The sequence below is a fragment of the Aethalodelphis obliquidens genome, unplaced genomic scaffold (genome assembly GCF_003676395.1).
Source record: "Aethalodelphis obliquidens isolate GAN/ISIS:26980383/991018 unplaced genomic scaffold, ASM367639v1 scaffold30, whole genome shotgun sequence".
Classification (NCBI taxonomy): Eukaryota; Metazoa; Chordata; class Mammalia; order Artiodactyla; family Delphinidae; genus Aethalodelphis; species Aethalodelphis obliquidens.
In genome coordinates this window covers 5,532,607-5,557,786 of record NW_020837974.1, presented here as the reverse complement: position 1 = coordinate 5,557,786, position 25,180 = coordinate 5,532,607, and the positions used below count along the sequence as shown (strand labels likewise).

General features: G+C 43.9%; 1 protein-coding gene across 17 annotated transcripts in view; it reads right to left on the bottom strand.

The window, feature by feature from the left end:
* TRRAP (transformation/transcription domain associated protein) overlaps positions 1–20,519 on the bottom strand; it is a 110,967-nt gene extending 90,448 nt beyond the window's left edge. For 6 of the 17 annotated variants that reach the window (XM_027125800.1, XM_027125801.1, XM_027125807.1 and 3 more), the window contains exons 1-13: positions 19,105–20,353; positions 18,093–18,253; positions 17,630–17,679; positions 13,359–13,469; positions 12,208–12,312; positions 11,155–11,238; positions 9,535–9,591; positions 8,072–8,197; positions 6,734–6,811; positions 6,444–6,532; positions 5,523–5,619; positions 3,186–3,324; positions 794–872 (exon numbers count right to left, since the gene is read on the bottom strand). In XM_027125800.1, coding sequence (XP_026981601.1) covers positions 794–872; positions 3,186–3,324; positions 5,523–5,619; positions 6,444–6,532; positions 6,734–6,811; positions 8,072–8,197; positions 9,535–9,591; positions 11,155–11,238; positions 12,208–12,312; positions 13,359–13,469; positions 17,630–17,679; positions 18,093–18,192 — 1,115 coding nt within the window. In that variant the 5' untranslated portion in view covers positions 18,193–18,253; positions 19,105–20,353. Of the gene's footprint in view, positions 1–793; positions 873–3,185; positions 3,325–5,522; positions 5,620–6,443; positions 6,533–6,733; positions 6,812–8,071; positions 8,198–9,534; positions 9,592–11,154; positions 11,239–12,207; positions 12,313–13,358; positions 13,470–17,629; positions 17,680–18,092; positions 18,254–19,104; positions 20,357–20,396 lie in introns of those variants that run through there. The other 11 variants (XM_027125794.1, XM_027125802.1, XM_027125808.1 and 8 more) reach the window with 5 other exon arrangements.
* Between the last annotated feature and the right edge of the window lie 4,661 nt (positions 20,520–25,180).

The following is a 25,180-nucleotide window of genomic DNA, read 5'->3' as shown; positions in this document are numbered from 1 at the left end:
CGAGGAGCCGCAGAGGCCCGCGTGGCCGCAGCAGGTCAGGCAGAGAGAGCAGAGTCAAACCCCGCGGGGGCCACATGCCATGGTCAAGAGTCTGGGTTTTGTCTAAGGGCGACCAACAGAAACCACTGGAGGGTTTCAATCTAACATCCATTCAGGCGGGTTCAACCCCAAGTTATAAAGAATGTCTTACTCGATATTTTACAAGTGTTTTATATAGAAAACACAGTGAACGGTCTACACCATATTCAGAATATTCTGCATACTTTTCATACGATCAATCACACCTCCCTTGTTAGAACCAAAAAATGACTAATGTTGATCCATTTTACATTGTGAAAGATGATTAAATGTTAATTCTTTCCTTTAGAAATAATAAGCATGATCACAACTATATTTATTTTATAAAATGCATGAGAAATAAAGACTAGGAGGAAACAGTTCAAAATATTACCCACGTTAGTTGATCTCCTTATGGAGAACCAAAGTTTTCTCTCCTTTCTTCTTAGTAGGTTATCAAATACTTTTTTTAATAAAAAGGTGCATTTACTACTTAGAAAGCAAAACAACTAACACTAGTCAGATAGTTCTACCTACAATTTAAATCAAGACAACTACTCTGATTAAGCCAAGGCACTAGAAGCAAACTAAGGCGTTTCCGAAACTTCCCGCAATTCTAAATCCAATGGGAGAGGAAAAGGCCCAACAGTCCACGCTCATTGAAATGCTAAGGAAGTGTCAGGATCCACGGTCCCTGGCACTGAATAGACCAGATATCACGGGTTCAACATCATACCTGAGAGTCTCTCGAGCAGTATATCCTGAGCCAATTAGTATGGATTCATCAAACAGCTTGTCCATGCAAGGAATGAACTCTGGAACACAAACATCCATTGCATACATCACCAACCAAACCAGGTGTGTGTAAGTCACTTAATAGTACTTTCACAGGAGCCAGCCTGTACCAACGAGCAATCCAGATGTGGGGCGGCGTGGGGAACATGAAGGCACACGAGCTACTTTAGTCTAAGACGCTGGCTGTGCTGGGCCACACCAGCCACGTGTCACAGAGACGCGGTCAGGATCACATTCAGTGTCAGAGAATAAACTAAGAAACCGTGAGCCTCGTATCGCTGGAGGGGAACTCGCCCCCAATGCTTCAAGGGAGGTGCTGTCCACTGTCCTTAAAAGCTGGCATGATCCACCCAAGGGGACAGTATTCCCTAAAGGCCCCTTTATTCACTGCCCTGAAGTCGTCCTTCTTCAAGACTGTAAGGTTAGTCATTATGGAGAAATAAGGATACTTCTCCATAGGAATTACAAAGGTTTAGGACATCCTAGTGTTCTCACAGGCATGGGTCCCAAGTTAGGGGTCCCAGGCAGAGCCACCACCAAACCTCCCCCTGCTCCTCTGCAGGCTGAGGCCCTCTCGGGGTGGAACAGCTGGTCCCCACTCAGGGACAACTGGCGTTTCTGAGGTTGCGCACACAGGGTGGCAAACAGTAGAGCAAACAGTACATTCTTTGCCAGCAAATAGCTACTGAGGATCAAAGATACAAGACACATGCACACTGGAGAGATGCCTCCTACAGCCAGGCAGCACAGGAAGAAAAACGAGAGAAGCCACAAGTAGTCCCTGAGGTCGGAGGAGGGGACATGCCCCGCTACCCATGGCGAGGTGGCCAGGAGGAAGGAGGCACAAAGGAAAGATGCAAAGGGCTGAGACCCCACATGCCGGAGGGCCGGCTGCGGGGATGAGTGATGTGTGCAGAGAAGAAATTAAGTTGCACGGCACTGGCTTCCAGATCACATTCAAGACCCAGAATCAGGGGCTTCCTTGGTGGCGCAGTGGTTGAGGGTCCGCCTGCCGATGCAGGGGACGCGGGTTTGTGACCCGGTCCGGGGGGATCCCACATGCCGCGGAGCGGCTGGGCCCGTGAGCCATGGCCGCTGAGCCTGCACGTCCAGAGCCTGTGCTCCGCAACAGGAGAGGCCACAACAGTGAGGGAGGGGCCCGCGCAAAAAAAAAAAAAAAAAAAAAAAAAGACCCAGAATCAGATTTTCTAGGGAAACAGATAAATCTGTTAAACAGTCAGGTTTTTCCAAACTACTGCTCCTCAGGATTAGCACAAATGGGTGACCGTCTGATATCATTTTGGATGCCAACCAAGGAATGTTTTCACTAACATTTGGTAGTGGATGTGTAAATTTTAAATATATGCATGCATGTTTTGTATTTATAATATGGCTAACATTTAACATGATTCTTTATAGGTTTCTTTCAATGAAAATTTGAGATGTCATGATGTTACCTGTTTAAGTCTGGGAACCACTACGGGCTTCAAAATAAAGTACCTTGTTTAAAAAAAAAAAAAAAAGCAACAGCAGCCTTTAAAAGCTGAATTCAACCAGCCTAACACGATCTAACCTTGGAGAGTAGCATCTTGGATATCTGTCAATCTTTGTAGCGTTAAGAAGACTGAAACCAAGCTTTATGGTCTCAAAAGAGGGCCTGGTCGTGTGTGACGGATCAGAGGTTATCTGATAACCATGAGAAGGGTTTTTAATCTGTCAGCACTTCAACAAGGAGAAACCTCCTGCTCCGTGGCTCCTCCAAAGTTCTTATTATTCCAATGGCAGGAATACCGAAAATTAATCTGACAATGGTGCTCCAGACACAACTCAGTCACTTCAGTAAATAGATTTTAAAACATCCCATTTAAAACTCTTCCATCATTTTCACAACATGGAGAAAGAAAACACTGTTTTCTTCTCACCTTTTAAAGATTGCTGGCTGTGAGTCAGAAAGCAAATGGCTATTTGCAATGTCAAAAGACAGGCAGTCAGAAGGCAGAGAAGTACTAAGAGATACCCAGACCATAAACTGTGCTAAGGAAATTATCACATTAATTATGAAACTGTTGAGAAGACAAAGGGAGAACCCTGGTGGCAGGCAAAAAAGATGGGCAGAGAGAAAGAGAGAGAGAGAAGGAAGGAGGGATGGGCAGGCAGAGAGAGGGGGAGGTAGAGAGGCAGATAAAGGAGAAAAAATACACCTAAAATAGCAATAAAGAAAGGACACACAGAGCCAAAATACTGAGCGAGCTGCAGGCTCAGCACACAATGGACCGCCAGCAGCAGGCCCACATTCACAGACAGGCGAGTGGCCAGAGGCAAGACAGACATACGGTTTCGCAGCTCGGTAGTGAGGATGTGCTTCGCGGCAATCAGAAGCTCCTTTCTGAGGTGCGCAGTTTCTGCTGGACAATTTGAAAGTAGCTGTAACATTCCTTTTACCATTTGCTGAGAGTACTTAGTCACCAACTCCTGTAAAAAAAAAAAAAAAAAGGAAAACAACACAGTTATACTGATAGGCAGTTGTTAAGAAAAACCCAAGTTTTATAAACTTTTAAAAAATTCAGTAAGAGTAAGCTTGGCTCAAAGGACCCTCAGAAAGTAATAGGCCTAACACACAAGTACTATCCGAAAAGTCTTAGCAGTTTGTGTGCACAATGCCACCCCGGAAAGAGGGGCAGCCACATGGAGCAGTTTCTTTTACATCATGGGATCATGGAGGCCTTCCTGTATTTTCTGTATTTTCCCAACTTTCAACAGTGAATATGTATTGCTTCCCTGTTAGAGGGAAGGAGGAAGAAATAAATATTGAAGTTAAAAAACAAAACTATTTACTGAGTCGTCCCATTGATGTAAGTTGTGAATGACACCAAAGACACCTTTAATCAGCTCAGAATGCGCTCCAGTCACAACTGCCTTTTGAGGTGTTTCAGGAAGCTATTCACAATAACTCAAGCTGACTAAAATATCAAGGGGTATCTAATCCAGACTTTTCTTTTTTTTTTACAAATGTTCCATTTTCTTAGTGTAAGTTATCATTATCGAGATAAACACATTAAAAAGGGAGGGGGGAGAAGGCTACAAATGTTTTCAAAGGTAGTTTAGAATAAAAACAATTTGACACACACATTTTCATTTTTACTTTCCTGAAATAAAATCTTTAAAAAAATGATCAATTATAATACAATTCCATTGCTCTAGAACAGATCAGGACTAAATTTATTCCATACTTTAGAATAACCACCTCTATACAAGAGTTTTATTCAAAAAAACTGTAAGACTAATGAGAGATAAGGTATCAATTTTTTCCTTCAAGTTCTTATGATTTAAGTAAGAAGAGACCACAGCTCCAAGTGGGAAAAACAAAAATAAAACTACTCTACAGGTTCCTCAAAAAAGCCTCCAAAACCTCTTTATCAGTTTTACTTGATAATGCCATTTTTTGAAGTTCCAATCTCTCCCACATAATTTGCTATAACACACAACTTCCAATAACAGCAAAAGTCAATAAACCTCATACATCCGCATAAAAATCTGTGTGCAAATATTTATATGGCTTTATTAAGCCAAAAATGAAACAGGCAAGTCTATAAAGACAGGAAATACTTTAGTGGTTGCCAGGGGCTGGTGGGTCAGAGAAGAATGGAAGTCACTGCTCATTGGTACGGATTTCTTTTTCGGGAGAAAAAATTGTTCTAAAATTGAATAGTGATTATGGTTGTACAAATCTGTGAATAAACTAAAAACCATTGAACTGTACACTTTAAAAGGGTGAATTTTATGGTATATGAATTATATCTTGATAAAATGCTTTAAAAAAATTGGAAATGATCCAAATGTTCATCATCAGAATGGATAAACACCATGATTAGACCCATACAACAGAATACACCACTATGGCCTGAACTGTGTATCCCCCCAAATTTCATATGTTGAAGCCCTAACCCCCATTGTGACTGTATCTGGAGATAAGAGTCTTTAGAGTCTTTAGGAGGTAATTCAGGTTGAATGAGATCATAGGTGGGGCTCTCGTCCAGTAGGACTGTGGCCTTATAAAAGAAGAGAAGGAGATCTCTCTGTCCGCCTCACCACCATGGGAGGACACAGCAAGCAGATGGCCACCTTCAACCCAGGAAGAAAGGCCTCCCCAGAAACCAAACCCTGCTGGAACCTTGATCTTGGATTTTCCAGGCTCCAGAACTGTGAGAAAATAAATTCTGGCTGTTTACACCTAGTCTATGGTATTTTGTTATGGCAGCAGACTAAGACAACTAACCACGAATAAAAAGTAACAAGTCACCAATAAAATAACAAGGATGAATCTCAGCATTACTGCTAAGTGAAAGAAGCCAGACTCAAAAGGTTACAAATACTGTCCACCAAGTGATTAATCTCTATGACATTCTGGAAAAGGCAAAACTATGGAGACAGAAAACAAACCAGTGCTTGCCAGGGACTGGAGGCGGGAGGAGGAAATTGACTACAAACATATAAAAGGAATTTTTTGGACGATGGAAATGTTCTGTATTTTGATGTACTGGTGGTTAGGTATGCATTTGTACTGTACACATTTGTCAATCAGCGAACTGTACACCTACAAAAGGTGAATTTTACTGCATGTAAATTATATCTCAGTAAACCTGACTTAAAACAAAAGTCAATGAACTTACCTGATAAATTCTGATGATATAAGCTAAAAATGACAACGTTTTGATCTGAGCAGCAATGAAATCAGCATATAACTCCTTGTTGTAAAGCTTATGTTGCCTAATGAGATATGAACAAAATTAACAATATTAGCTCTCAACTCTTTCGGTCATGTTACTATTAATTAAAAGCCTATAGTAATTACTAACCCCAAAAGGTTGATTTCTACACAGCAGCAACAGTAAACACGCCTACACTTTTATGCAGTTCCGACTAACTTAAAGGCCTTAAAGGCATGAAGCAGGCAGATCTCCAGGCCGCTGGGCAGCAGCCACAATCTGAATCCCCACAGCAAAGGCGAGACTGACCTGCTTCCCCAGAAGACAGCACGAGGGCACCTGTCTGACCAGTGGAAGACCCCTGCTGTGGCCACAGAGGCTGTTAGGGCTGATTCACCCTCAGCTCTTGCTCTCAAGTGACTTAGAGCCAGATAGGCTGCAAGTCAAGAGAGCAAGTGACAAAGATCTTAGGAGGAATGCTGTGAGGCTGGAGAAAAAGCTTCACGGGGAGGCTTCAAGGATGAACGAGTCAGTGATTAAGGGTGATGGGTGAGGAAGAACGAAGCGGGTAAAGAGCTTCCTAGCCCTCGTGCTGAGAGGAACAGCAAGAACAAAGGCTTGAAGGTGAGAGAGCCTGGAATATCCCAAAGCTGTACTTGAGGACAGTAATGCCTAATGATAGTTCTAAATTTACAAGACACCAAAGACTGAGGCATGTCACCCATCATCGAAATACAACTTCAGAAAGCCAAAAATACATATAAGTTTAACCAAAATTTTATCACTCAAAATTTTCTTGTCTTATAAATGACGACAGCAAGTACATTTTTACTTGGATTAAAGAACTATGGTAATCAGCTACATCACTGACCAAAGAAATCTCACCTGGCTTGTGCAGATACCTGAATTGCAATGGTATTCATGATCAAGGGCACAAATTCAGCAACAACATTGTGGATATTCAGTTTGTAGAGCTAAAAGCAAACATATCAGATTGTCATGCTTTGACACTCTGCTTATAGCAAAATAATTTGGCATACCAAAGAAACTGTGATGAGATTCATTAGTTAGCACATGTGTATCATACACATCTATTTGCCACAGAAAATTAGGTGTAAACTTTGTTGTAAAATAGGAAGCCCAAAACCCAAGAAGCTACTAAGCAATATGCATACCTGATACATTAAAACAACAATAATGGGCAATTCTGCCAACACTTTCAAAGAAAGAGATCCTCTTGGAATGATGGAATGCTGCAAGAGAGGAACAGGAGGACTGAGGTTATCCCCGTGGCACTTAGAACAGCCCTAATCAGTGTGCCACTACTGCACATCACCCCACTGAAATAAAGGCAAGGGAAAATACTGACACGTCTTCATAATTATCTGTGGTGAAATAAACTATTTTGAAAACAAAGTACATAGAACTGTTATTTAATATAAAGGTTTTCATATTTTACAATGTCACACCCGTAGTAAAAACCTCAGGAAAATTTGTCAAAACTTAAGAGATTCAAATCACAGGAGAAATTAAAAAAAATTTTTTAATCTATTATCTTGCTTACTTGCAAGAACGACAGCAAGAAGTACAAGTTTACCTAGTTTTATTCATAGGTATTTATAAACAGGAAACATGCTTACAATAAATATAAGAAAAAAATAGTCTTAATATATGAAAACTCAAGTAAGGAAAATGTCAGACTCAAAATAAAAATGGGTGATAAATGGATAGGAACAGACAAGCAAAAAAAGAAACACAAAGACTGATAAACAGAAAACAAGTTTCTAATTCAGGAAGAACAAAGGAATGAAAGCTTCATTCAAAATGTAATTTCCTGTTTATCCTAGCTCAAAGTGAAACATTCTGCAAAACCATTTCAGTAAAACAAATACAGATGATAGTCTTGATTCAATCATAAAAATACAGTCATGGTAAATGCTCATACATGTTCCCTACATGGCAAATACTACAAATCTAATGCATCAGCTGCAGACAGTACCAGCGTTACCTTCACAAAACTCCACGAGACTGATTTTTCAGATGAGAGGGAAAATAAGGTCAGAACAACGGTTCGTGAACTTTCCTACAGTCAAAAAATGCAAGTGGTAGAGCTGTAACATCATCCCAGAACTTCTGTCCGCAGAGCCCACACCGTCAGGCACTGAACTACAAATTTATATGCAGCTTAAAGGGACTTCACTAATGTTGAAGCTAAGGACAGAACGGAGGCCCCCTTGCCGGGTCAGCTGCTCTTTCTGGTTCTGGATTCCACCACGATGTTATCTTTGTACATTTGGTGAGCAACAGCTCACATGCATACCTGCAGAGCACAATCAGCAACATCTCTCGCACGCGCACACACGTTTGTTTGCTTATTCTAAATCCCTCCATGTGTTTAAGAAAAAAACAAAAAACTTAAGTGGTCTAAAATGTCAATACCTCATTTTTCCTCTACCAAGGGCAGGAGATGTGGATAAAAGCAAAGCAAAAAGCAAAACAACGGAAACGCTTACTGTTCTCGTCTCACTGTCCTCACGCTCAGGATTGACTTTCACAGCAATCGTTGTGATCATTCCAACCATTTCTGGGGGGGGGACTGTGTTCTCGGGGATCACCTGAGGGTTCTCAAAGTAGCGGTTCTACAGAAAAAAAAAAAACAGAAGTCATTTACAGCTGACGTGTGGTGAAGAAATCGAATGTCCTACCCTTTTATACTGCACCAACCCCACAGTACTTGGTGTTCTTTTTTTCCAGGACTATGAAGATAACATGACAGACACACCCGCCACCTCCAACAACAGAAAACAAACTTGCCTGCTGTATTTTCTATTTTTTCCTGGCTGATAAAAGATGAAATGTATGTCATGTTATATTACCACCTCAGTGAGGCGGGGAGGATGTAACCCATCTCTCCAGTGATAAGAAACTAGGAGCTGAACCCTACTGAATTAAGTTTCCACACAGTCTCCTAAATCGAGGTCAAGTATGGAACAGAAACAAAGTACAGAAAACATTTTAAAAGGCCAGGACCTCACTGGCATCCTTAGTTCTCAATGAAATTTGGGCTTCATGTTAAAAAAGACAGCTTCGTATGAAAAGCAGCTCTTCTTTGATCAAAATGGTAGTTGACACGATGATAACTCGATAACTCAGAACGCAACTTAAGTTTTATACACTATTAGCAGGTTAAAATCCTTAAAAAACCAAAAAGTCAATTTTACCATGTGTGAATTTAAAAAAAAATTTAAGCTTAAAAAAAAAACTGAAAATAGAAACTCTGAAACATAAACACATTTATGCACAATGATTTTTACCGAAGCATTATTTGTGACAGTAATGAATTGAAAATGGGGGAAACCAGCAATAGGGAGATGGTCAAGGTACATGCATATGACAGAAAATTATCGGTCGCTAAAAATTATGACTGCCACAGAAGAGTCTTGAAGGACGTTCCCTTCTGTAACAGTGATTCCTTCCAGTAAATGAGAGCATGGTAGGGAGGAGCCTTTCCTCCTCCACTCCACACACTTTTATATGGGTGGCACTGCTTGGAAACAGTTTTTTCAATACAGGAAAAAATTTTCAAGATACAGAAAAATGCTGAAAGTATACACCACTCCCCCAAAAAGCTTCAAGAATATGAGGGCAACCATCTCTACAAAGCACAAAGTTAAACTCGAAACAAAACTCCAACGTCAATGGTTGCTTATAAGTGAAAGAATAATTATGGATGATTTTCCTTTTTTGCAAAATTTCTACAATAAGAATATATTGCTTTTACGTCAAAAATACAGTATCTAAACAATGAAACGAAAAGAACTCTTTTTCTAAGGGCTAATTATGAACCTAGATTTTAACCATCACTAAATATTCCCCATTGTAAAATTAGCATCCCTCCAATTATTTCTTCAACCGTTTGGAATGAGGAATAAATAAATATAAACAGTAAATTCAAATAATATTAAAAACAGCATACCACTACTTTTGGAAGCTCCTTGTAAATCTGTTTCACAAAATCCAAAAAATGATGAATCTAAAAAAGAAATAGACAGTATTAGGAAGATATTTATAAACAGAAAATGCTTACAATATATAAGAAAAACATCAATAGTTTCCATATGTAAGAACTCACAAAACAGGTAAGAAAAATGTCAGACTCAAGATACCAATAGGCAATGAATGTGAACACACACACACAAAAAGACTGATAAACAGAAAACAAGTGTTCTAATTCAGGAAGAGCAATGGAATGAAAATGATAATAAATGTCACTTTTTGCCTTTCAAAAAGTAATAGCACACCATGCTGGAGGGAGTGCAAATAAGGAGACACCCCTCCCCAACCATACTATACTATACTACTAAGGGAAGCTTAAACTGCTGAAGCCTTTCTGGAAACCAATGTAACAATATGCATCAGAAGCATTAAACATTAACACCTTTGATCTGGTAATTCTACTTCTATAAACCCAGTCTACAAAATAATTTGAATTGTAAACAGATATTCAGTTTTAGTCATGAAATAAAAATTTTGAAATACCCTAAATATCCAAGAATATGAAAGAATATTATATATCCATTAAAAATTAACTTTACAAAACGTTTTTTATCATTGGGAAAACGCTTACATATAATGTGAAGGGAAACAATCAGGATATAAAATGTCATCCACAGTAGTATTGTGATTATGTAAACATACAAATACATAAGGTGGGAAAAAGGAAAAGAAATCACCAAGACATTAAATATTGTTTTCCAGATGGAAGGAATTCTATTTCGTCTTTCAATTTCCAAATAATCTACAACAGGCATTTACCAAGGTTATCATCAGAAAAGATAGTATCTTAATTATGGCTAACAGACTGTTTAATGCTGACTCTGCAGATGCCAATCACTGTGCTAAGAACTTTTTTTTTTTTCTTTTTTTTGCAGTACGCAGGCCTCTCACTGCTGTGGCCTCTCCCATTGCAGAGCACAGGCTCCGGACTTGCAGGCTCAGCGGCCATGGCTCACGGGCCCAGCTGCTCCGCGGCATGTGGGATCTTCCCGGACCGGGGCACGAACCCATGTCCCCTGCATCGGCAGGCAGACTCTCAACCGCTGAGCCACCAGGGAAGCCCAAGAACTTTAACTTTTATATTTAATTATCTAAGCAATCTTTGAGGATATACTGTGATTGTCCCCATTTTACAGAAAAGGCTCCAAAAGGCTCAGAGCTTACCCACTGTCACACAGCTACTCAACTGCACACTGAGATTCAAACCCAGCTCTGACTTCAGAACCCACATCTGAACCCTTGTATAAAAGCCATTGGAGCCTTGGGGCATCTCAGACTTGTAAGTACCAGAACCACCCAAAGAGCCCTGCCAGTTTGGTTGGTTAACACATTTCAAATACTGAACAAATTCAGCAAAATATTCATGTACACATTCAGAAAAAAGTCACTGTTTAACCCACAAAGAATTTCCCCCAACTTAGGCGATATTTTTTATGACTGAAAGCAGCATATGTTCTGTCAACTCTAAAAGAGGGTAAAAAATTCACACAGAAGCAATTTGTCAGCACAGTTTATAAATGCTATCAAGATAAACACTTACTTCTTGGGTGATGGGTGGCCTGAACTGTTTGTGTAGTTCAATAATTATTCTTAGACAAATAAGAACATTCTCTTCATTTTCCGTCTTAAAAAAAAAGCATTTAAAAAGAGTTATACTTCTGAAAACTTATTTTAATCTAAAGACTATTTTCTAAGCATTTTCTGCATATACACCCTCCATCAACCAACTTAGATTTGGTTTGTAGAAAATTCATAAACCCACAGAACACAGCTGTCCCAGAGAGGAAGCTTTTGCAGTCTTTGGTGGACTGTCTGAAGTATAGCCCGCCAGTAGGTCCTGTGAGAGTAACACTCAGACAAATGAGTAACTGGCAATTAAGGCAAGTCACACTACGAAGCAAGGTCTTAATGGCCCAGCAGACACGTTTCATTGTTTGAAAATATTGCCAAAAGAGCAATGAGTGAGCAGCCACCATGCACTGGGCCCTGTGCTAACACTTTACACTGTCTGCATGGGGGTGCCTTCCACATCTTACTACGAGGAAGCGAAGGCTTGGGGCAGGAAAGAATGGGGCTGACATGACAGAGCTAATACATGGCAGAGCCAGGATCTGAACTCAACTCAGTCCCCCTACAGAGCTCATCTTTCCAAGGGGCCCAGAAACATGACAGAATTCTAAACACACCAAGACTAAGGACAACAAGAAAACAATTTCAGAGGTTAGCTTAACAGGTACCAAATGGATTAACCCCAAGAATTTGAGGAACTCTTTGACTACTATGCATCTACTGCGCCTGACACACAAACAGAGGCACAAAGCCAATGACCCCTGTACTTGGAGTCTGTTGACCACCACCCACTTTCAGATTCCCACTATGTCTAGTCAATCCCTCAGTGACTCAAAAAAAAAGATTTTCATTTAATAATCTTTCTTAGTAATCTGGTTGGCAAAGTGGAAGAAAATGGACATTAAAAAAATTTCTACTCATGTGAATCAGAACTTTAGTGAAAAAGTTGTATAATGCAGGATTTTACAGTAAGAAAATCATTAAAAGTTTTGAATGCGGCTAGATAAAAATTCTCAAAAGTTACCTCCAGAAAGCGAAACATAACAGACAAAACATTTTTTGTATGAGGACGAAGATGTTCATTGGTTGGTATTCTATGAATTATTTCAAGAACGAGCTTCCGCAGTTGCTGTTGAAGAGAAACAAAAATGTAAATATGAAATCCTTCCAAGAGTTCCAAGGTAATTATTTGGCATCCTAGAAGTGTCACACAGCTGTACCCAGCACTGGTAACCACCATACAATAAGATGGAGCCCATTTTAGAAATGGTTCTGTAAATTATTTAAATGTAATCCAAAGCATGTATTGCAAACCAGTATTTTCAGTATTTCTAAAATTGTGTACCAAATCAAGTAAGCCAAATTTTCCTCTTTTACACCTTATCAGTATTCCCAGGAGGAGGACACTAATGTGTGCATGTGGGGTGAATTTAAGATGAAAAGAGCAAAACACCAAGTGAACTTCATTTGCAGTCTCCCTTCATAAGCTCTGTTTAGCTCCTCTGACGTGCTCTCCAATTACCTTGGGCCTAAGGACTAATTACATCATAAGCTGTGCTAAGCTTTCATGATTTTGTCTATAGAACTGACAACTTAAAAAGTAGGTCAAATAGGTAGATCTTGAACTGGTACCACATAAAAGTGCTTTGTTTAGCAATTAACTTTCACTAGTACTATGGTAATTTTTAAAGTTATTTTTAAGGGATACATGCTGAAATATTTATGGAAAAAAAGTTATGATGGGACTGTTTTAAAATAATCAAGGCGAAGAGGGGGGAGGCGAAGAGTGGGTGGGGGTATAGATAAAACAAAACTGGCCAGAGTTACAAGAACTGAAAATAGTAAGACCAGAGCTGGGCAACAGGTATGGGAAGGGTCATGAAACTGTTGCTCCCTCCTATATATACACATGAATTTGGCTATAATACATAGCATATGCACACGTCACTGGTCAGCAAATGTGAAGAATTTAAATTGTGAAAGAGATGGCTATGAGGAAATAAAACCAAGATATTTAGCTGAGGAGGCAATGGCCTTGGACAAAGTTATCCTTATATGACAAAATTTCTTTTGTTTTTAAGGGGAACCATAAGTTTTTTGAGTTGTTTTCATTCTTAAGTGCTTGCACTCCTACAGCAGGACATTTTTTTCTCATTATATTTTTGAACAGGTTACCTGGGCTGGTTTCTCCTGAAGGAACTGAACTTCTCCATCTTGAAGAAATGTAAGAAATCGAGGGATGATGTGCTCCAGGAACGTAGAATATTGAGGAGATGAAGTGACATTCTAATTATGCAAAAATAAAAGAAAACCCCATAAAGGTTTGTGTACATATTCAAATTCACATATTATAATAACCTCAAAAGGAAAAAATTGTAGCAGAGCTGACAGTAATTTTTAATACCTTCAGATGCTTTAGTGATAACATAGTTTTAAAGAAGTTAAGATGATTGCTGCTTCTGATATCCAATTAGAGAGAACTAAACGCTAAAATTTACTGGTAAACCTAGAAATACTCGCACTGTGGAGAATGTTCACCTAACTAAGGGAACTGAACAATGGGGCATGACTGACTGGATGGAACCAATAGCAGAGACCACCTTCCCGAAGAAGTGATGCTGACACTAAAACCTAAAAGGCCAGCAGGAGTTAACCACGGGACAAAGTGGGAAAGGTTCTAAGGAAAGCACATGCAAAGGCACAAAATGACGAGAAAGGCTGAGTGTAAAAGGTACATATTGAACTTTTTCTAGTTCAATATGAACTAGAAACTTTTTCTAGTTCAATATGGCAGGGATGGGAGTATAAGAGGAAGGAATTTAAACTTTTATTATCTTGAGTCTGAGAAGCTGGTGAGTCAAGGCATCTGGGCAGCTAAATGTGTCTGGAGCTCCAGACACGGATCTGGGAGGAAGATAAAGACATGGGGTTGTCTATTACCTGAGGAGTCTATAAAGAAGGAAATACAGGCAAAAACCAGAAAAGAGTGCGCTGCCACAGGGGCAAAGAAAGAACCGCCATTCTTGGGATGCGCACCTGAGCACTGGTCTCCCACGGCCGACCCGGAGCTCAATTCCAGGGGCCCCGTGCCCACAGCACGCTGTGTGTCAAGAGGCACCCCTAGGAGCCAGACAGCACCTCACCAGCCCCTCCCCAAGCCGACTGCGAATCCACTGGGGACAAGAACTGTATTTGTCACCTTTCAACCCCAAAGTGTAAGACTTTTTACGAAACACCCACATTCAAGGATTGAAGGAAAAGAGGGATAAGAGTCATGACGGAACATTATCAAGGTTATCAAGAAATCAAGCTCATCTGCACGTCAGCCCATACCATCCAGATTCCACAGACTTCAAACATCTAAGTTTCAAATTTCTCCCATAGGAAAGATTCAACAAGGTGCCCAGTTATTCTGCCAGTATTTCAACTTAGCCCCTGGCTTTTTGATCCATACGAATGCTTCCTGTGACTTCTAACTTCAACATTTCTTTATTTTCTGCCCTGGGAAATGGCCCATGTGACATTTACTTAGCCTGGAATCTTATCCCAAAGTGGTTAATGAAATGAATTTCTAAGATTCCTTAAACCACTGGGAATTCTTAATTTCACTTAAATATTTTGTTCTGGGATAACAGTGGTGGTAATTTAGAATTACCTACTGGTGGTCATTCTAGTATTTCATTCTTCGAAGGACTCAGTCATCTGAATTTCATTTAAGGTAAATGCCTATCAGATTTCAAAAGGCACTATTTGGAAAAGCCCCAAGTGTTATTACTTTGCTAACTTTTAATTCTGTTAATTTAATCAATGCATCTGAGACCAAAGCCAGGAACTAACTTGCTAACGGCCAGACCCTAAACAGGAGAGAAAGGGTTGAGACACTTAATTGAAAGAGCCCCACGCCCACACTCAGAGGATCACAGGCAGCTCCACAATTTCAGCCTCTCAAATAAACTTTAAGGGCTGTGGCTCTCTCCTAGCAGTTCTTCCAATAAAATGGAGAATGCAGGCCTTTCCTGTTCTACCGCCCACCTCTTTTTTTTAGCTTTATTTATTTATTTTTTCAACAATTTGCACTAACAGCTTGGGTGGAAGAGAAAGCTCTTTAGCTCATCTCTAAATATCTCAGGATTTTTTTCCACCTCAGTTCAAGGCAACAAATCCTGGAAAACATCTATTTAAATCAAAACAAAAAAAACAAAAAATTCCCTCAGCAAACAAAAATACCATCCATTACTATAGAGAGTAGGGTATCTAATTCGATCCCACGAACATTTATTTAATGTTTAGTGATTCAAATGACCATGACAGAGGCTAGGAAACATTTTATCTATTGTTCTTAATCATATTAACTCTGAGAAAGGTTTTATCATAGCCACATTAAAAGAAAAGCGAGTTTCTCTTCGGCCTTTGAGACTAACTGGCACCAGACTAACCATAAAGTAGGACAAAATATGAGAGAACAGTTTCAGGTGCTGGACCAGAGGCAGTGCAAGACCATGATCTCTAGAAGAAGGGGAACTCACCAACTGTGCCCCACCTCGGCTCTCTGCCTGGGAACGGTTTCCCAACCAGGCTCAGCAGGCTGGAGCCCAAGGAAAGCATGATGGTCCTGCTGAGCTGAGGCGCAAATACCAGAGTTTGCAACAGCTGAAGTGGCCGGAATCTGCAGGGCAAAGCCCCAGAGAAAAAGGAACTACAGAAGGGGGTGTGGATGGTCTCCTGTGAGTCCTTGACTGAGGACTGGGCTGTACTTATAGGTAAGGGAAGGTAAGACTACCTGAGGCTTACCAGCAAGTGGGCACTTGAGGACTGAGAAATGAAGAAAGACATCAGAGGTTTAGCAATGTCAGAGGATGTTGGGGGTCCAGCCTCGACACAGTGCAAAGACCTTAACACCTTGATAGCACCTCATACATTCAGCTGAGGAAGGACCATGCCCCAGAGTAAGGCCTAGTTTAGCCCCATCCCAAAAAAATCTAAAATCAACCTCTGATGAGATCCACAGAAAGATGGGGTTTGGAGGTTGAATCCTAGAAAGTCAGAGGGACTTGGGAAACCCCTTGGGATTCCCAGAGATCCTCTCTACCATGGCATAAAACCAAGCCTACACAAGTTCAGTGAGATCAGCCAGCACCTGAACTGCTGACTATAGTGAAAATATCAACACTCTTCCAAGGGAGATAACAGAATCTAGGGTCCTTACATTTCACACACAATGTCTGGTGTACAATCAAAAACTACCAGACATGCAAGGAAGCCAGATAACATGACCTGTAGTCAATAAAAATCCACCTTTATAGAGGATTGTATTTAGCAAAGACTTCAAAGCAGTTATTATAAATACGTTCAAAGAATAAAAGGAAAACATGGTCTCAATAAATGAAGATGGGGAATCTCTACAGAGAAGTGGCATCTAAAGAAGAACCAAATGGAAATTCTGGAACTGAAAGACAATAACCAAACTTTTAAAACAAAAATACAAATAAACTGAAATTTAAAAATAACATCCCAGCAGATGCGGAGATGACAGAAAAACAGTGAATCTGAAGGCAGATCAGAGAACAAAGAGAAAAAAGACTGAAGAAAAATGAACAGAATCTGAGGGACCTATGGGTCAATATAAAACCGTAGAATGTAAGAGCCAGAAGAGAGAAACTGTTTGATCAAAGTTGCAGAAGTTATAAACAGGAGAGCCAAAACTGCCACCCAGCTCTCATTCCCATACCATCCATTACCTAGCATAACAAATCCACAACAAAAGTTTGAGTGTATCCTGAAAGCATATGCCTAAAAGGGCTACCATAGTTGAAAATGAAAAAAACGTCAAGGGGATCCCCTGGTGGCGCAGTGGTTAAGGATCCACCTGCCAATGCAGGGGACATGGGTTCGAGCCCTGGTCCGGGAAGATCCCACATGTCACAGAGCAGCTAAGCCCACGCGTCACAACTCCTGAGCCTGCGCTCTAGGGCCCGCGAGCCACAGCTACTGAAGCCCGCGCACCTAGAGCCCACGCTCCGCAACGAGAAGCCACTGCAACAAGAAGCCTGCGCACCGCAATAAAGAGTAGCCCCTGCTCGCCACAACTAGAGAAAGCCCGCATGCAGCAACGAAGACCCAACGCAGCCAAAAATAAATTAATTAAAATAAATAAATTAAAAAAGAAAAGAAAAAAAGATCAAATAACCAAAACAAAAGCAATATTCCTCAACACTGTTCAGGAGTCACTATCACCAGTGTGAAGAAACTGGACAACACTGTACAAATTTCAATTTTGAAATACAACAAATTACATTAACAAAGATAATTTTTAAGTTACTAGTAAAAAGACTGACAGGGAAGCTGTAGGAAAGCACATGTGAATACTTATCACAAAATGAAAAGCTCATACCTCAAAATTTAAAGCTTTATAAAATATAATATAAAATAAAATATAAAGCTCATACCTCAAAATTTTCACTAACTTCTTGCATCATTTTTAACTTTGTTTCATCAGCTGTAAATGGCAAAACAAACCACCAGATTAATTGAGAAATTATGTTAAGAATGTTCCTAAAATTACTGGATTTAATAATTTAAGAGAAGCAATCAGATCTTATCAGTTTGACTGTCATGGTCTAAAAGCAGGCACATAACTAGTTCCCTACAACCAGTCACACTCACTCGTACTCCCAAACATACACATGCATGCACAGACAAGGACACAGATACACACATACGCGCACCCACACGCGTGCCTCTTTGGGGCTCCAGCCAGAAATGCTCATCACTTTGCTTCTCCACGAGGTAGACAAAGGGGAAATTAAGATAAAAGTTAATGTGACTACTCATCTCAACGTGCACATCATTTGAACTGAGATGAAGGAGTCACATCAACACATTTCTTAATGATGAAAAGCATCAACTCACGTGTATTTACATCCGTGAGAGCTGCCACAAACTGAAGGTATTTTTTCATCAGAGTGGTTTGGTCAACCACCGTGGCCCCTTGTGTTGCAACAAACGCCATTTTTCTTTTGAGCTAGTTTGTTTCTCAAGAGAAAAGTATTATAACCATGAGTTTGCCCAGCCTACAAAAAGAAGCATATGATTAACCAACTTACTGAGGGCACAGGTTCATGATCGCTAGGAAAATCTTACCTAAATGCCTGTGTTAATCTAAACAGTTTTCCATTAATTCAGAAAACAACACTGCTCCCTCTGCTTTTTTGAAAATAAAAGTTACTTAAGTCCATACTGTCTATTAATTTCTAAACAAGATTTTTATACACAGATGCTTTTCTTTCCTATGGTATGTCCGTCTTTCCCTAGGCTAGGGGCCAGCAAACTCTCTGTAAAGAGCCAGAGAGTAAATATTTCAGGCTCTGTGGTCTGTCCCAACTCCTGAGCTCTGCTGGAGGCACAAAATAGCCACAGACAACTTGTAAGCGAACGACCATGGCTGTAATCCATAAATCTTTATTTACAGACACTGAAATTTGAATTTCATTTGAGTTGTATCATGAAACATTATTCCTCTTTTGATTTTTTTCCCCCAACCGTTAAAAAAATGTAAAAACCATTCTTAGTTTTCGTGCTGTATAAAAACAGCCACCTGGCTGGATTTGGTCTGCTGACTGTAGTTGGACCACCTGTGCATTAGGTGAGGGGTTCTCAAACTTCACTGTGCACTAAAATCAGGTGCCAAAGGTGGACTCCCAAGCACCATCCAGAGACCTCGGTTCAGGGAGGCGTCCAGGAAGCTGTAAATTTTGCTTGCATCTGACATACAATAGGCTAAATGCTTCAAAAAGCACCTCAGTGAGTTGGAAACAGGTGTGGATGACCACAATTTGAGAACTGCAGCTCCAGGCTGAAAAACAGGAGACTAGGTCTCTATTTTAAGAGCCCTCTTAAGAGAACCTAGTGAAATTGCTCTTATCCATCCTCCCCGCGAATGTAACAGTCACATTTCACTCTACATTAAGGAGCAGTTTCATGACTTGCTTTTCTTCTTTCTTCAACAAACACACCATTAACTCTTCTGCAGGCCTTTCAACGGCCCTGCCTACCAGATACGCTCCCTTGCAGCTCACACTCCTGCCCCAAGCAATGGGGACACCCTGACGCCACAGATCCTCTTCCGCCCGCCCTCTCGAGACACCAAAAGCAGAGAGGGTGCCTGCCGCTGTTCCCGCGCAGCCCGCCGGCTCCGGGGGCAGGAAAAGTCACTAACGAAACCAACCGAAGGGATTCTGTCAGCCCCGCTGGATGACCCGACTTCTGCTTCCTCTTCACCTCCCATCACCGAGACCCAAGACTCAGGGTCACGGCCACTCCCTACCTAAGAAACTTCGGGTGGGTCGTACCCAAACTTTTTAAAGGCTTGGATCCACTTCTTCACCGAAGGCGTCAACCCCCCATTTTCCGAGACCCCGAGAGGCCAGGCTCCGCTATCCGCTGGGCCGGGGGGTTGGGGGCCCCGAGGGAAGACGTCCCATCCAGCCTCCAAGCTGGAGAGAAGCTCCAAGACCCCAGAAGCCAAGGGCCCGGGCCTGGCTTCGGTCCCGCCCCCGCGTCCCGGCCCAGGTTGTGGGGGCCGGAGCCGGTGCCCCGCCCGCTCCCGGCAAACGGCGCCGCCGCGCCGCCCCGCCCCGCCGCGCCAGGCCTGAGGCGGCGGCGCCGGGCCAGAGGGGGCGCTGTCGACGCCGGTACCTTCGCTCTGCGCGCCGGGCCAGGCGAGCCAGGTGCCTGCGTGGAGGCCGAGAGGGGCCAGGGCAACAGGAGGCGCCTCCGGGGGGACGGGGCCCCAACCCCACACTCTATCTCCCCGGCCTCAAACAGCTCTCGGCTTCCCTCCTTTTGTCACTCTCTCCGGACACCCAACGCCCGCCTCCTGGGCCGGGCTACGGCGGGCGCCGAGGGTCAATTCCCGCGCCACTAGCCTTCCGCCTCCCGGCGATCCCCGGCCAGCCCAGGCAGCAGCGGCGGCGGTTTGAGAGCCGCCGCCGGCCCCCGCCACCCGGACTGGGCCCCGATGGGGGGCGGAGGGACCCCGGGTTGCTCGGAGCCTCTCTCCATCGCTATGCGCTTCCCTCCATCGCTCCGCTGACCGCGGCGCCGCAGAGGCCTCCCCACGCCCGGGCCCCGCCGCACCCGTTGGGGCCGCCGCGCGCACCTCCCGAGGCCGTTCCGCCGCCGTACCGCCGCCGTACCGCGCCTGCCCACACTTACCCCGACATCGGCGGCCGGCTTCCTGCAGCCCCAGCCCGCGACCCCACCTAAGCCCTCTCAGCCGCTGCCGCTGTCGCGCCGCAGCACGCAGTCCCGCCCCCGCTTAAAGCGGCCGCGCCCGCCGCCGGAGGAATAGGCCCCGGCGCGCCGCCTCCAAGTGGGTGCGGCCTGGGCGGGCGGCGGGAGTAGGGAGAGGCGTCACGCCCGGGTGCGCCTGCCTGGCCCTTTAAACCTCTGTCCGCGTGGGCGGGGCCGCAGGCCGGGAGGGAGGGGCAGGCAGTGACAAGCGTCTTTGGTTCGGCTCTTTCTGCCCTAAGTATCCTCGCAGAAGCCAGGAGGCTGGAGAGGGACGCTTGGGGGCTGGTGCGGGGCGGTGGGCACCCGCGGGGCTTCCTTAGCAGACGGCGGACGGGCCCGGGAAGAGGCCACCCCTGAGCAGAACGTGGCATGCTGGGCGGGGTTTTCTCCCCAGCTTGAGCCCTGGGGTCCTTCTTAGCCCGGGGAGGGGGAGGAGGTAAGGAGGGTCTTCGGGAAGGCGAAGGCTGCAGATAGACGGAGACCCTGTAAGCAAAGGAGAGCTCAGGTGTTCTGCCTGGAAGAGGCCGGCCTGGTCATTTGTTGCAGCTGCATCACTCCGAGGCTAGACCGCAGTGGACCGCTTTTCAGCGCCTACGCGACGGGGCAGGTGCCTTGGCTCAGAGCAATGATGAGAGGGAGGGGAAAGTGGGGCCCGGATGCCCAAATGAGGTGATGGCTGGACCAGGAGGCCCTGTCAGGCCTCACCTGCAGACTCCATCTATGAGACTGGTTGAATGATGAGCTGTTCCTGGAAACACGTAGTAATCATGGTAAATGGACAGAGCATGAAAGTGATAACCTGACCTACCTCCAGCCCCTCCAGGACCTGGCTCCACCTCCTGCCCCTTCCTGACAGTGCTTCCCCATTGCTCGCCCCGCACCACCCCACTGCCACCCCATCATCACTAACTCACCAGAACCTTTGTTTTCCCTTCTCAGACAGATATATTTCACACAGGGTAATAAATAGAGCTTGCAATTCCTACAAGATACGTTCAGAGACATGCTCCTTGCTTTTGTTTAATGTTGCCACTTAAGAACAAGCCTCAGCTGAAGCGCTGAGATTGTAAGTGGATATATATAGTGCCACTTATTTCTGCCGCAGGAGAAATATAGTGGGTCAGAACACTCCTTCCCCCATGGAAGAAGTTGCCCACCTGCAAGGAAAATCCTCTTTGCTCCTACCACCGCCAACCCCAAAATTTAGGAGGTCCAAAATTGGGTAAAGTTGAAAAATCTAAGGGCTGGAACCAATGTGCCATCCGAGGTTATTTAATATTGTTGGGGGAGGGGTCGAGAAAAAAAGCAGCAGTACACAAATCCTTTGATAAGTTTCCGTTTAATTGCATGTGATAAAGACCTACAGTTGGGGGGACGGGGAGGTTAACATTGGTGAAATTCACATGCTTTCCCATGGGCTTAGCTTCTCCTACAAAAGTACCCATCATGCTGCTATGATTTTTGCCTGTTTTCTTGTCTATCTCCTGAATTAGATGTTGGGGACAGTGTCAACTTCATCTCTATCAGATAAATGAGATCATGCACCTCCTCTGCTTAAAACCCTCCAAAGACCTTTCAACTTATCCTCAATCCCTGGGCCTGTGCACCTCCCAGCCTCATTTTTCATGTTCCAGCCACAATGGCCTTGCTGTGCCTCCTGCCCACCTAGGACCTTTGTAGCTAATTCTCCTGTCTGGAATGTTCTTCCCTGAGAGGCACAAAGCTGGCTCCTTGTCATCCTTGATGAGCTCAAATGTCACCTCCTCAGAGAGGCCTTTTTAAGGCCCAATATAAGAAAACCATTGCCTGCCACCACCACCCCCCCACTAGCTCTCATAATACTGGAATTTTCCTTAGAATCAGAAATTATATTTACTCATTTATCATCTTTTTCTCTCCTAGACAGAAAGCTCCTTTTCTTTCTTTTTTTTTTAAATATTTATTTGGCTGTGCCGGGTCTTAGTTGCAGCACGCTGTATCTTCGTTGCCGCGTGCGGGATCTTTAGTTGCAGCATGCAGGATCTAGTTCCCTGACCAGGGATTGAACCCGGGCCCCCTGCATAGGGAATGCAGAGTCTTAACCACTGGACCACCAGGGCAGTCCCTCTGTCTTTCTTTCCCAATGTATTCCTTTTACCCATTGGGTGTTGTCTTAGTCTGCTCAGGCTGCCATTATAAAGTACCACAGCCTGGGTGGCTTACCCAACAGAAATTTATTTCTCATAGTTCTGGAGACTGGGAAGTTCAAGATCAAGGTGCCACCAAGGTAGGTTTCATTCTGAGGCTCTTCTCTTGGCGTATAGGTGGCATCATCTCACTATGCGCTCACATGACCTCTCTGTGCTCTCTCTCTCGAGAGATCTCTGGTGTCTGTTCCTCTTCTTATAAGGACACCAGTCCTATTGGATTCGGGCCCCACCCTTATGACCTCATTTAGCCTTAATTACCCCTTTAGAGGTGCTGTCTCTAAATACAGTCACTTTGGGGATTATGCCTTAACATATGGATTTCTCAAGGGACACAATGCGGCCCATAAACAAATGTTTGGAATAATACTGTATGAACCCATAGGATAGGAACAGCTGGAACACTAAAAAGAATACAGGGAGCCTCAAAATATTCACACTGGTGGACACGAGCAGTCTGCACAAGTGGTCGCTGCATGGAGTGGTTCAGGGCATGAGGCCTCAGTCTGACCTTCTGAGAGCCACCAAGAGGCCATCCTCCCTCCCCTGTCCCCTGGTGTGCTGGAGTCCCTGCTTACCTTTGCCTCACCTGTTGGGCTTCGTGGAGGCTGGCCCTAAGGGCTCCACCTCTATGAAGAACCTTTCCCCCGTGATGAATTAACACATCCTCCCTAGGTCTCTTGTGGGTTTCAACAGGGTGACTGGGTGTCCTGTGGTTGAAAAATTCCAGCAGAAAATCCGGTAAAGCTGAGATCTAGGCCTGGAGCCATGGTAAATTCAACAAAGAGATCACCCTGAACTCCCTTTTGCCTACTTCAAACTACCATAGAATTTAACCCCCAAAGCCTCTCCAGAGCTGATCGGGGGTGATTGTTATCAGCTCAGTGGCCCCCACTTCCCACAGTTACATTTCCAATGCAAGATAATGAGGATTTGTGGTAGGAATATTAACACTAGGGCTGCTGCCCTTCTGTTACCAAAGGGAAATCAATTATACCATTTTGCTAGGGCCAACAGACCGACTAACCTGCTTTAGAAAGATTTTCAGTGACAAGAATTGACATCAAGACAGGTGCTGTGAGAGCCCAGAAGAAGGAAGGTTTCTGGGGGAGGTGATACCTGTGGGGAATTAGACAAAGAAGGGTCACATCAACATCGGCTTCAGGGTGGCCTTGCAGGTGGCTTCTGTGACGTAGATGTGACCATCTATGGCTACTGTATAGTTATTCAATGTAATAATGTCACACATGAAAAAAACGTAATAAATGTTATGATTCTATTTATGCATTTAGTACATTACAAAAACCACTAACAACCAGACCTTTGAAAAATGTGAAATAGTCAAATATTTGAAACTTAATTTTTAATCTTAATATACTATTTTCTTCTCAATTCCTGATGGACAAGTGAAACTCTCCCAAGTCCTTAAGCAGTTCTAAGGATGACAGCCAACACTGACTGAGTACTTACTACGTCCAAGCACTGTTCTATGTGTCAAGTCGTTTTATCCTTACCACAGTCTCATGGGGCATTATTATTATTTTAAAGAAAAGTGAACTGAGGCACCAGGAGAGTCATGTGACTTTCTCAAGGTCACATAACTCTCAGAATCCAAAGTCTCCTGGTTCCTAGGCCTGGTATTTGTCCCCACAATGGTGACTGATGCCACCAGGGAGTGGCTAGCACTTTTAACTTTCCTAAGGGGACTCACTCGAATCTGTTCTCCCCTCCATCACAGTGAGATGGCAATGGGGCCAGTGGGGCCCGTTCTCAGGGGACCCCACAGCTGTCCCAGAAGTTCTTTCACTCCCATGCAGCCCATCCGGCAATTGTGGTCCCATCAGTGCCAGCCAGGTGAGACCAGCCATCCAACACCCCCTCTGGGTGGGCTCCCTTGCCAAGGATAAAGTAGAGGCAGAGCTGGGACCAGGAGCCAGGCTGCCGGTGTCCAGTCTTTAAGATCAGCCAGGCCGGCCACCTTCTAGGAGAAAAGACATGCTCTGTTCCGTTATGGCAGACGGAAGCGCCTGCTTAGGCCAGGGAGTGTCCAAGGAGCAGCCTGGTCACTCTTTATCTTGGTTGTCTGAGTGTCCCAAGGCCCTCAGTGACAGCGTTGTCGCTGTGGGCCCAGGTATGACCACAAACCCCATTTTACAGCAGGTGCAGAGAGGGTAAACTGAGGAATGGCATCAGTCCCCGCGCCTGCACCTGGGCACCTGCACCCAAGCCCTTCCCTCCGGAGGGACACAAGACGTTCCTAGGCCCACTGCCCAGCGCCTTGCACAGAGTAGGTGCTACACTTTTCTTGAATGAAGAGCCGCATCTCCAAGTCGTGTGCGTCATGAGGGGAGACGCCACCTGGAGAAAGAGCCCAAAGGGGCCTGCTCTGGGCTTCACACTGGTGCACGCTCCTCTAGGGACGCTGAGTCAGAGCCGGCGGACGCGGGCACAGACGCAGGGAGGGGAGGGGGCGCAGAGTGGAGGAACGGTGACCAGGGAGGGGAGGGGAAGGGAGGGGTC